This window comes from Lagopus leucura, unplaced genomic scaffold (assembly GCF_019238085.1).
Source record: "Lagopus leucura isolate 7727_CA_CO unplaced genomic scaffold, USGS_WTPT01 Super-Scaffold_100159, whole genome shotgun sequence".
Lineage (NCBI taxonomy): Eukaryota > Metazoa > Chordata > Aves > Galliformes > Phasianidae > Lagopus > Lagopus leucura.
Window position 1 is genome coordinate 13127805 of NW_024962335.1, and position 11540 is coordinate 13139344.

The 11540-nt window shown below is 54.2% G+C and overlaps 1 protein-coding gene across 3 annotated transcripts; it reads right to left on the reverse strand.

Moving 5' to 3' along the window:
- Positions 1 to 309: 309 nt before the first annotated feature.
- On the reverse strand, positions 310 to 11442 carry LOC122189950 (TRIO and F-actin binding protein). Of its 3 annotated transcripts, XM_042889493.1 has the most exons (15): positions 11215 to 11442; positions 10577 to 10663; positions 7903 to 7959; positions 7508 to 7576; positions 7055 to 7144; positions 6731 to 6840; positions 5575 to 6127; positions 5228 to 5338; positions 3693 to 3840; positions 3170 to 3281; positions 2921 to 3080; positions 2635 to 2748; positions 2290 to 2376; positions 1484 to 1647; positions 310 to 1056 (listed from the first exon to the last, which is right to left on the reverse strand). In XM_042889493.1, the coding sequence occupies exons 1-14, from the start codon at positions 11425 to 11427 to the stop codon at positions 1486 to 1488; spliced, it is 2073 nt and encodes a 690-aa protein (XP_042745427.1). In that variant the 5' UTR covers positions 11428 to 11442; the 3' UTR covers positions 310 to 1056; positions 1484 to 1485. The 3 variants fall into 3 exon arrangements, with proteins under 3 accessions (XP_042745427.1, XP_042745430.1, XP_042745428.1); XM_042889496.1 differs by lacking the exons at positions 10577 to 10663; positions 11215 to 11442 and adding an exon at positions 10259 to 10298; XM_042889494.1 differs by lacking the exons at positions 10577 to 10663; positions 11215 to 11442 and adding an exon at positions 8740 to 8775.
- Positions 11443 to 11540: the final 98 nt, after the last annotated feature.

Consider the following 11540-nt stretch of genomic DNA (forward strand, 5'->3'; position numbering starts at 1 on the left):
TCAAGGTGGTGGTTCAGGCTTGATGCAAGCCTGCAACTGGATTTACTGGATTTTGTGCTGGCTTCGCCCAGGGAAAGGAGCCAGAAGCCTTTTCTGAGTGCTCTCCTTTAAGCTCCCTTTAGAAAGAGCAAAGCGTGTTTTTTACCCCAAAACAGGAGGGGGGAAAAACGTTTGCCGTTCCTTTCATCTTCCCCGAGATCTCCCCCCTTGCTCCTGGTGGTCACAAAAGAGCTGCTGGCTTCACAGTGAGGCAGGAAGCTGCAGAAATTGCCCTCAGCACCGTAGCAAGACTTGCCCTCAGCAAACACATTTTTCTCAGCAAAAGGGGAAGATTTTATTAAGTTAAGAGTTGAAGGGTGTGGCAGAACAGCAGCTCCTCTGCCACTAACATGTCGGGCTCTCCCCAGCCCGAGGGAGGGTGAGTGGGGAGGCTCCTGGCGCTGAGGCTGTGCCAAGGCAGAGCTGAAGGACAGTCACTGAGAGCTCCATCGTGCAGCCTCGTGCCAAGGTCTCCTCTTTCAAAGTTGCAGGTGGGTGCAGCTGCGGCAGGCGGCCTCCTCCTATGGCTTGGGTGTCTCCTCCACTGGGTGCTGGGGCAGTGGTGTTGTTACGTGTCCCCATACATCCCCATGGGGCCCCAGAGACAGGTGGAAGAGAGGGAATGGGAGTGCCAAAGGCAGATACGTGGCTGGGAGCAGGGAGGGCTGAGGAAGTGGGGAGTATATTCTCTTTCTCTGGTTAGAAAATGCTGGTGATGTAGAAGCTTTCCCTCTCCTTTTCCTCTTTTTCTCAAGGGAAAACAAAATTCTTCTATAAAATATAATTTTCACGTATAAAATCCTGAAGAAGGTGCATGTAAGGAGCCATTCCAAATAACGTGCTCAGATACAAAGGCAAAAAGGTTTTGGAAAGGCTTCATCGAAAGCTTTGGGAGGGAAGTGAGGAGCTGGCTGAGGAGAGAGATGTCTCGCCAAGGATGAGATCCAACCTCCCTCTCTCCTTAAGTGAGGAACGGAGCAAATAAAAAACAAGAACAGATAAACAAATGAAGTAGACCTAGAAAGAGAAGGAGAAAAATAAAACAGGTTTGGAAAGATCGCACTCAGCACAGAAACGCTGTCCTTTCTGCCTCCATTCTAGGAGGTTCTGACACGCTTGGCATGCCTGCTCTGATCCCACACATCTCAAGACTGGTCAGTGCCCACCAGCAAGTGTTGGCAGAACAGAGTGACTCCAAGCCTGATGGCCACAGTGTTCAAGCAAGTAGAAGGTTTGCTCTGGACACCAGAACATGCATGATGGCTTCACACTGCTCCATCCTTATGCTTGCCTATGCAAGTGCTTGGAGGAAGACGGCTGGGTCAAGCCATAGCCACACTGACCACCAAATGGAGCAGGAAGAAGCTGCCTTGTCTCTGCCAAAAGTAAAGTGAATCTCAGTCCCCCAAGCCTGGAGGGAACATAACAGCCCCTCAGCGCTCACCGTTAATTGCTGATGCTGTTGCACAGTGTTTCCTTCTCCTGCAGGGCTGCCATGGCCAGGCGCAGATGCTCCTTCAGCTGCTCAATCTCTCGCTCTGAGCGCACCTTAATATGATTCAGCTCTGCATAGACGTCCTGGTATTTCCCTGAGGCAAATCTCTTGTCCTGCCAGACAGGGAGAAGAGTTAGCAACTCTCAAAGCTGGTATTCAAGTGTCAAGGTGAGGCCAGTGGGTGAGGGAGGACACAGCCCAAAGCCTGAACCTCAGCCCAAAGTGGGCAACGATTTCACAGAACCATACAACAACCCAGGTCTGAAGGGACCTTGAAAGATCAGCTGGTTCAATATTTTGTGGGATAAGGAAACCTAAGTGAGCTTATTGAGAACTCTGTCCAACTGCCTCTTGGAAACCTCCAGTGGTGGGGATACCACCATGTCCTTGAGGAGGTTGTTCCAATGAATCACTGCTCTCAATGTTAAAACAAAACAAACTATATATCAAGATGAAACTTCTCTTGGTAGGGCTTACACCCACTGCTGCTTGTCTTCTCCATGGGGCTCCTCATGAAGACAGAGCTCCACCCTCCCTGTAGCCACACTTCAAGTAATGGAATATTGCAATGAGGCAGTGTCGCTCAGCAAGAAAGCAGGGACAAGGAGCACACATGACACAAGGGTTTGACCTGAGCATCCAAATGACCCTGTCTGAAACCTGCAGCCACTATGCAGCCTCCTAGTCCCTCTGCTTTGCTGTAAGAGAGAGATGCAATACCCAGCCCCAGCCAGCAGACCCAGGGAAGCACCAACCTTTTGCATCATCTGCAGCTCCTCCCGGAGGCACTGTACCTCCTTCTTCAGGTACTGGAGCTCATTCTCCTTCACACGCAGCAGCACCTGGCTCAGGGGAGAGGAGCAGGCGGTGACTCAAGGCAGGGGGAAGCAGAGAGACACAGCCTGGGTAGAGGCCGTCCTCCCTAGCGCAAGTGCGGTGGTGGAGGAGGAAGGAAGCGGGAAGTGATGCATGGTGCCCCGGGAGAAACACGCAGGGGAAGCTTGCGCACCTCCTTCCTGCACAGCCCTGCAGCCTTGCGTGGCTCCCAGTCCCCTCTACTCCGAGCCCAAACTGCTGGGGACATCCTAAGCACCCCATACCTCCAGCTCGCAGGAGTTGCGCTCATTGTTTTGTGGAGATCGGTCCCCAGAGCACCGCGAGGTGATGAAGCTTCGCAGCTTCCCAATCTCATCCGACAGGCGGATCTGCAGCTCCTGCAGGCAAAAAGGCAGATATGGCACAGCCACAAGGCTCTCTTGCAGTCCTGGCCCCAGTAACATATTGAGAGGAGAAGAATATGAATAAAGAGACACCCCATTTAGACAGGGGCAGTCCCAGAATGAGGATGCTCTGTGGTCCCTAAGGGCAGGGAAACCCTTCTCTTGCCTGGTTCTTCCGGAGGAGCTGCTTCCCCTCTTGTTGGCAGCGCTGCAACATCTGTTCCCGCTCCTCTGCCTTCTCTGTTAGCTGCCCAATTTCCAGGCACTTCTGGGAGTACTGCTCTGACAGCACCTGCAGCTCCCGCTTCAGTGAGTCTACATCCAACCTGTCAGAGAGGCACAAGGTTGTGGCTCCTGTGCCGTCAACAGGCTCTGCCCAAAGCACTGAGCAAGGGAAGCAGGAGAGACTTCTTACTGGTGCTGCTTCTGGAGGGCATCTGTGACAGAGCCACACTGCTGAAAGCTTCGTGTCCTGCCCAGCTCCTTGTTCATCTCCTCCCGGTGGGCCTTCTTCAGTGCTTCAATGGCTGCAGAGAGATGCAATGGGAGACACAGGATCAGGCTATGCCAGCTTGGGCACATCTGGAGAAACCCAGCCACGCAACTGAGCCAGCTCTTGGTGCCTCAGGCTCAAAGATGTGCACTCTACACTTCCTCCTCCTTTACCTTTTGCCCTCTGACCAACTCCCACCTCCCAGGATTATCCCAAAGCACCGAGTGCTGCTAAGGAGATTAATAAATGGCATCCCAGCATGACCAGACTTTGCAGCACAGGTGGGAGAAAAGCCAAGCTTCCTCTAAGACCAAACAGCAGGCTCAGAAGTGGGACTCAAGTTACAAGACTTTTGGTACAGGAAGGTGGCATGTTTCTGGCAGAAGTCAGAGACATTTGGGAGAGGTGGAAGGAAGTGGGGACATGACTTGCTTCCTGCTCCTACCTGCCGCCGTTGCTGCAGCCTCCTCTGCAAGGAGCCGCTCCTTCTCCTGCCGCAGCCGCTCCATTTCTCGCTGGTGGTGCCTCTGCAGCTCCTCCATCACCTGCTGGTGTGACGACTCCATCTCAGCCAGGCTGCGCTCACAGGCCTCCTGTCACGCAGGGGAAAGGACAGTAGAGGGAAGGGTGAGGGATGTGAAAGTGGCAGACACATTACAACACGGAGCTGACTTGGGACAGTCAGGTGGGATATTAGGGCAAGGTTCAGGTTGAGGTTAGAAAAAGGTTCTTCACTGAGAGGGTCATTGGGCACTGGGACAGGGCTGTGGTCATGGCACTACACTGACAGAGTTCAGGAAGCTCTCAAGGTTTGAATTTTGGGTAGTCCTTCGTGGAGCCAGGAGTTAGATTCAATGGTCCTTGTGGGTTCCTTTGAACTCAGGATACTCCGTGATTCTTTGACTCTAAGACATGTGGACAGGAGGACAGGCACCTTGTTGGGATGATGCTTGACTTTGCAAACCCCTCCCTAGTCCGGGGCCATTTGGAGACAAGTGAGACCCCTTTCTGTGACGTTTTTTTCTCCTGGTACTTTGATCATGAAACACAAGCATTCAGCTCACAAATCTTGTGAGCCTTGCGTGCTCTGGAGAGGAAAAAACATTCCTCTTCTATTACAACTCAGCCATCAAGAGATGCCAAGACCCTTCTACCAGGATGTACTGCTGGAACCGCATCCACTATTTGCCTTTTAAATAAAGCAGCATCCCCAGAATCGATGGAAACTGAGCCTCTGCTTCAGAAAAGTGACACCTTCCCCTTGGCTGGGCGCTGTTACAGACACCTCCCTCCCTATAGCCTGACTGCTAGCGAACTTCTTGCACAGCTCATACTTTTGCTGGTGGCTGGCCCTTTCAATGCCTAGTGCTGTAGATAAGTTGTGTTACAGCAAAGCAAGACATTCCCATCTTGGACTCATGCCCCAAGGCCCTTGGGGAAGATTTGCCTGCCATCAAATCAGGCCAAAACATTATTCTTGAGAAGCCACTGAATTCACCAACTTGTTCTCCCCCTCTTTCAAATGGTACTAAGGTAAATTGAGAGAAAATGAGACCTTTTGGGAAAGGTGAGCCTCAGGAAGAAAAGATGCTGTTTCTCCCTGCTCCTTTTTGTTTTCTTTTGACCACATGGAGACCCGTGAGCTCTAAGTGCAAACTGAGATTGCAGTGAACTGCTCCATGTGATTTGTGCTTTTATTTGGGCTGGGTGCAGCCAGTCCATTGCAAGAGGAGCTCACCAGGAACCCAAATTCCCTTCCCTCAACTGTGACAGATCCTGAATTCCTGACAGCATGTGCGCGCCACTGCCTCCTGCCAACTCCAGCCTCTTTAATACGCACTCCAGCCTTTATGTAATTAACATTGATCACAACCGAGCCTATTTGTGGCCACCATGGCAACCCAATGATTAGCGATACCTGCTTGGCAATGAGTCCAGGCTCTGGCATTTCCCAGCCTGGGGCTCACCCATCCTGCTCACCTGAGAGATGTAGCCCCGGGGCACGTGGCCATCTCCCTGGGACTTGGCAGCTTCCCGAAGGCTCTCGTTTCGGGCCCGGCAGGACTCCAACTGCGCCCGCAGCGACTGGACCTGTGCCAGGGACAGAAGAGAGATGCTCAACCTCTTTCCCAGGGCTGGGAGGTGATGTGTTTGTTGACTTGGGAACAGTTCAAGACAGGAGACAGCAAACACGCTGCCAGGAAACATAGATCCACGCAAGCGATGCCACCAACTCTGGTGGCCTTGCTCTTCCGCAGAGCCACCAGGGAGGCACAAAGCTGCATGGATCACGCCCCCCAGAAAACCATCTTCCAAAGTGCTCTCACCTCCTTTTTCAGTGCCTCATTGGCATCTCCGTGGTTCCCCTTGCCCTGGTTCAGCAGTGTTGTCAAGGGCACTCGCCGTGAGTCCTTCAAGGGCAAGCGCTCCAGCTCCAGCCACTTCTTCTCTATCTCCTCGTTCAGCCGAACTCGCTGCTCCTCTGAAAGTGGGGCAGCAGGCAAGTCTGGCTCCTCCACCTTGCGGGACAAGTTTCCCCCTGGGCCATCACTGTTGGAGACCCTGCCGTCAGGACTCTCAAACCACTTGCGCCTCTCCTCTGAACGCACTGCCAAATCCCGCTCTAGATCCTCATGCTTGGACACTCGCTCTGACACCCTTAAACTCCCTCTTGTCCTCGGTGGGGACCCCTGATTTTGGGGATCCTGCTGCAAGGGGGACAGTTCTACGTAGTCAAAGGCATGGCGTGGCCCATCGGCTTTCCAAGTGCTGCCTTTGGTGCTTCCCTCAGAACTTGGCTGCTGCTGCTCGTCCACTCGCAGTGAGCTTTTTGGTGGGATGCAGTTACGGACTGTGTTTTCCTTGTTGCAGTCAGATAGCCTGAAACCACAGCAATAACATGTGAAGGACAGGCACTGCAAAAGAACAGACAAACAGCCCCCTTGCATTGCTGGTTAAACGCAAGGCTCAGCTTTTGCTCAACTCAGCCTTGTGAAAAACCTTGTGTGAGAGAAGAGTGGTTGCATCACATCACTTGGCAGCTCTGTCTGCATGTATGGGTAAACAGGCTTTCCCCAGGAGGTGGGGAGGATTCACCCTGAGTCTCAGCCAAGCTCCAGCAGCAAAATGGAGATAAAAAAATGGGTTTTGGGGCAGGCTTCTGCGGGCAGTGCGAGGAACCGCTGGTTTTCCAGAAAAAGGTAGATGCAGTACTGAGGGAAACTGTTTACTGGTGATAGGTCAGTAGTTGGACTATATGACCTTAGTGGTCTTTTCCAAATTGAACAGATGCTACGATTCTGCTCAATACAATATCTTCCTGGTAGACAGGAGCCTACCAAGACGCTGTGCCCCCAGAAAGCATCACCTCTGCATGCCCGTCACTCTCATCATCACTGCCCTGCTCCACCCCTCCCAAGGACCTTTCAGGTGTCCTCCTGAAGAAAGGAACAAGCAGGAGACCCACCAGCAGGCAGCTCTTACTTGGTGACATCTGGAGCACTAACAGGGCGCACGTTCTTCTTCAGAGCCTCAATCCAGTTGCGCCGGATGCCTGAGGTCATGGCTGACAGTGTGAAGATGGCATCCTTCGTCTGCAGCAGAGACAGGACACGGGCTCTGTCACCACTCAGCAAAGGGGCAGCTGGCTGCACTCTAACCCTTTGAGTGCTGGACACACCACCAACTACCCCTGCCATCCTGACACCATGAAGTTTACACTGCCCAAATTTCTGTGTCAGGGATGCAGATGGGGAAGGAGCAGCCATCCCACCAGGCATTCCTCAGTTCTGCACTCCAGGCACTTACGTGTATCTGGAAGCCATAGTTGCGCTGCACCGCAAATTCTGTCACATCTGTGCAGGAGCGGAGATCGATTTCACCATCAAGGTCATCAGCCTGAAAGCACAGCCACCCTCTAGGGTGTAAGCAAAGCCCATCTCTTAAAAAGACCCTGCCACCTGCCTGCACCCTAACCAAAGCATGGGAAGAAGAAGAGTGGCAGAGCAGCAGGGCAGCCCAGCTGCCCCCATGTCAGCCTTTCTCTTCACTTCAAACCATGACAGCCCCGAGGGGCTCTTCAGATGGAGAATGATGGGTCAGAACAAAGTCTCAAGGAGATGTTAGAGCTTCACCGGAATGGGACACATTCCCTTGTGAAGATATGAGGTGCATGTGCTAGTGATAATGTTACTCTCCCTGTCACTACGAGGACAAGGGCAGGAAAGAACAGAGGGGTGAGGAGACGCCACCCATGCTTACCTCCTCGGCGTTCGAGTCCCGGTAATATCTCAGGCTCGAGTCGGTCAGCACGAACCAGTGTTTCTTCCACTGCCAGCAGATGGGTTATGGGGAGGGAGGGGAAAAGACAGGAGGGAAATGGATAGACAGTTACTGAGGGAAGTGCAGGAACAAGGAGGGATGTGCTACCCTATGACCTCTCCGTTTCTAGGCTCTGCCCCCCTTTTCTAGGTCCCTTCCAAGTGCCCATAATAATTCTCAGCTCAGAATGCACCCAATACAATGCTGGGTCTCTCAAGCACGAGTTACCTGCAGCAGGAGCAAGCACAACGAGAGGGGAAGGGAAAAACCACTGCTCACACAAGGAACTTGACCAATAGGGCTAGGGCAAGAAGTAGGCTCCAGGTAGGGCTTACCTCTCCTGGCTTGTCCAGGATGGACATCCATCCCTTCTTGAAATTGAGGAGATCTGGCTGGAGAGGAAAGGACAAAGCAGAAGTTTAGTGCGTGCTGGAACCCACAAAAGGTTTCTGCATGCTGGGGGAGCGGGAAGCAGAGTTCCCATAGGGGGAATAAGAAACAAGAAGAGCCCCACACTGCTTTGAGGAAACACGTGGGGGTTTAGTTTAGGACCCAGTGGTGGAGGAGGACTGCATTTAGCAATCATTCCTGTAAGAGGAAACAAGAGATAAGGAAAGAGTAAAGAAAAAAAAAAAAAAAAAAAAAAAAAAAAAAGGAAAAATATGCAGCAGGGAGGTTTCTACAAGGTGCCTTGGAGATATTTATTCAGAGATAGGAGAGAGAGATAGGGGTGAGGAAACTGTGTGGAAGGGAACACGGCTCTGTCACAAGCCAGGCCAGGCTTTGGAGAAGGACACAGGGAAGCAGGCACATTTCGTTCCAACCTGGGCATCCATGCCCCAGGGGCACCTCCCACAGCACCTTCCCCACTGCTCACTTATTACAGCCTTATAGCAGCTCACTATGAACCAGCCCTCACCACAAAGGCGCAGGAGGCAATTTAACAGCTGTGAAAACACACAGCGTGTCAACGCTTTGCCTGAGGCTGGAGATCAAATTGGAATTACAACCAGAGCTGGAGAACAAATCCTGTCTGAGATGCTGGGGACTTTGCTCCTTCTAGAGCCCACCCTCTGCCCAGCCCTGGGCCATGGTTATGGAGAACAAGCAGGGTTTCCTCCAGCTCACTCCCTTCTAAAAAGCTCCCCCCCCCCCATTCACCTCCTCCTAACCTCACGCCACTTGTCCGGCATCCCAACCAGTTCAGCTCCTTCCAGAAGTGCCGTGCTGGAAAGCTGACTCAGGGCAAATGCTCTCCCCAACTTCGCCCTCAGCCAAGCAGGCTGGAGCTGCTCCTCCTCCCAGCTCTGCTGCTCCAGCTCCTCCCGAGCTGGCAAATAACTCAGCCCACCACTCAGCTTTGTAAAGTAGGCACGAAGAGCAGAGGCGGTGAATGGCTGGGGACCACGTGCATCCCCTCGTCCACTCCCCTAGACCCGGACATCCCCACAGCCCTGCAAAAGTTCTTTGAAAATTAATTTCTTCCCTGTGGCGACAGCTCCACCCTTTGTGCCGTTATCCTTTCCAATCCAGTGACTTCAGCACTGACTCCAGGCTGGGAGCGGCAGGAGGGAAGGAAAGGAGGTGAAATGTTTGGCGTGACCTTCTCTCCCAGCACACATGTGCGTGGGGCAGGAGGGCCAGACACACTGCCCTATTACTGTCATGGGCACAGCACCAGGGCCAGTGAAGTCCCCAAAGCGCACAAATGATGCAAGACACAACCAGCCTCTTTTTCCCTGTCTTCATCCTCGTAGGCACAGCTCTGCCACTGTCCACAGTATTTCTGGTGGACAAGACACCAGTCCACAAAGTGCTTAAAGCTGCTTTTTTCTCTTCCCTGTCTACCACTAATTTCAGCTTTGTACTCTGGAGAGAAACACTTGGGATATGGGCAGAGAACAGAGCGAGGTTTGAGCTGAATCCCCCGTCAGAGGAAAAGGCCAGGGCAGGAGGAGGAAACGGGCAGGAAAGCAGAGCTATCCGGATATCTGGGGCTGGCTCCAAACAACGAAGATGTGAGGATGCAAGAGGAGGCACCGGGGGGATCCAGCACTGAGCAGGGGTGATGGCTGGTGCAGGGAGCTGGCTGCCTGTTCGGGCTGCCACGAGGACACAAGGGCTGCGATAACAGCCTGCAAGTATCTTAAGAATGTAAACACCAAAGAAGGAAAGGAGATAGGGTGGGAGTGGAAGAATGACTCCTGGGTGGTACAGAGGGCAGGGGGAAGAAACAGAGGATAGAAAGCAACAGAGCTAGAGCTCCAGGCCGCGGTTCCTACGGCTTCTCGGGCTACAGAGCAACACTTCGCTCTACGGGACAGCGGCGGTGGAAGGGACCTCTGGAGGTCACCTGCTGCAGGGTGACCTCACCCCGGGCCGCCTTCCCTCCATCACAAAGGGGTTCCCGGCGGCCCCAAAAGCCCACTTCTTCCCCCAAAGAGACCTGGCTCGCCTAGGAAAGGCCCCCAAAGCCAAAGCACAACGCCGAACCCCTCACCGCCCCTCCACACGGGGAAGGCCGAGGGCCGGCCCGTCACCTCCACCGCACCCCACCCCCGACCGGGAGCCCAGGCAGCCCCGGTCCCGCACCGCCTCAGTGCCGCCCACACCCCAGCGGGAGATCCCCCCGGAGCGGGAACAGCCCAGGGGGAGGAAGCAGAGCGCCGCGGGGCCCCGTTCCAGACTCACCGTCATGGCGGGGGCGCGGCGGGGCCGGCTGCGGGCAGCCAGGGCGGCGGGGCGGCTTCAGCGGCCGGGCGGCTCCCGCAGCCCCACCATGCCCGCTCGCTCCGCCGCCCGCCCCGAGCTTTTCCGAGGGCTTTTTTTTTTTTTTTTTTTTCCCCTTCAAACTTTTCCTCTTTTTTTCTTTTCTTTCCTCCCCTTCCCACCCCAAACTTCCTGGGAGGGCCCGGCCCGGCCCAATGGCAGCGGGTGGCCTCCGGCCCGGCCGCCCCCTTCCCGCAGCCAATGGAGCCGACGGGGCGGGCGGGGAGCCCCAGGCTCTACCTTAGTGCGTTTCTCGCTGGTGCTCCCGTGTGGAAGCCGGCTTCCCGAGGAGCTCTGCGGTGCTCTGGAGCTCCCATCTAGCTGCGACTGCGGGGAGAGAAAGGGGGAGCTCAGCCTGAGCCTCTGTGTCCATCTCCTCCTGTGTCTCCCAGTGCTGGAGCAGAAACGCTGCTTCTCAGACCTCAGGAAAAGGGGTGTGCTGGTTCCACACCTAGCAGACAGGACCCTGCCATTTCCATTTTCACCCCTCCCAACCTACTCCCTTTACTACTAGAAAGACATGGAGGCCCTGGAGTGTGTCCAGAGAAGAGCACCGGAGCTGTGAGGGCTCTGGAGCACAAGTCTGATGGGGAGCAGCTGAGGGAACTGGGGTTGTTCAGTTTGGAGAAGAGAAGCTCAGGGGAAACCTTACTGCTCACTACAGTGACCTGAAGGGAGGTTGTGGTGAGCTGGAGGTTGGCCTGTTCCCCCAGCTAACAGCGATGGGGTGAAAGCGAATGGCCTCAAGCTGCCCCAGGGGAGGTTCAGGTTGAATATGAGGTGGTGCAGTCAGCATCCCTGGAGGTGTTCCAGAGCTCCAGGTGTTCCTATTGAGGGACATGGTTAGCGAACAGTAGCTGCAGTGATTCTATACTCACGTGATATACGAGGAATTTCTTGTTCTCCCAATCGCTTTCCAATGGTTTCTCTGGGTTGTTTGAGTCATGGCTGTGCTCAGCCCCCTTCCAATCATCCTCCAGTTTCTGTGCTGGGCTTTCAGGCCTCCTCCAGCTGTCATCCGGCCGTGGCCAGGCATCCGCATGCCTAGCAGGGCTCCTCCAGTCCCTTTCCAGCTGCTGCATCAAGTCCATGTGGCACGGTGACTTCTCATGCGCCCTCCAGTCTTTCTCTGCCTTCTGAACCTGGCAGGCATCCCTATGGCCTTTCCAATCCTGCTCTGGTGGCCGCGTTGGGCTCATGGGAC

What these genes read in the sequence shown, in the direction of transcription:
- LOC122189950 (XM_042889493.1), bottom strand. Translation starts at nt 11,427, where the DNA reads ATGGACTTGATGCAGCAGCTGGAAAGGGACTGGAGGAGCCCTGCTAGG. An exon ending in AGTGCTCCAGATGTCACCAA is followed by an intron (nt 6,128 to 6,730) that starts GTAAGAGCTGCC and finishes CTGTGGTTTCAG; the next exon opens with GCTATCTGACTGCAACAAGG. An exon ending in ATGAGGCACTGAAAAAGGAG is followed by an intron (nt 5,339 to 5,574) that starts GTGAGAGCACTT and finishes TCCCTGGCACAG; the next exon opens with GTCCAGTCGCTGCGGGCGCA.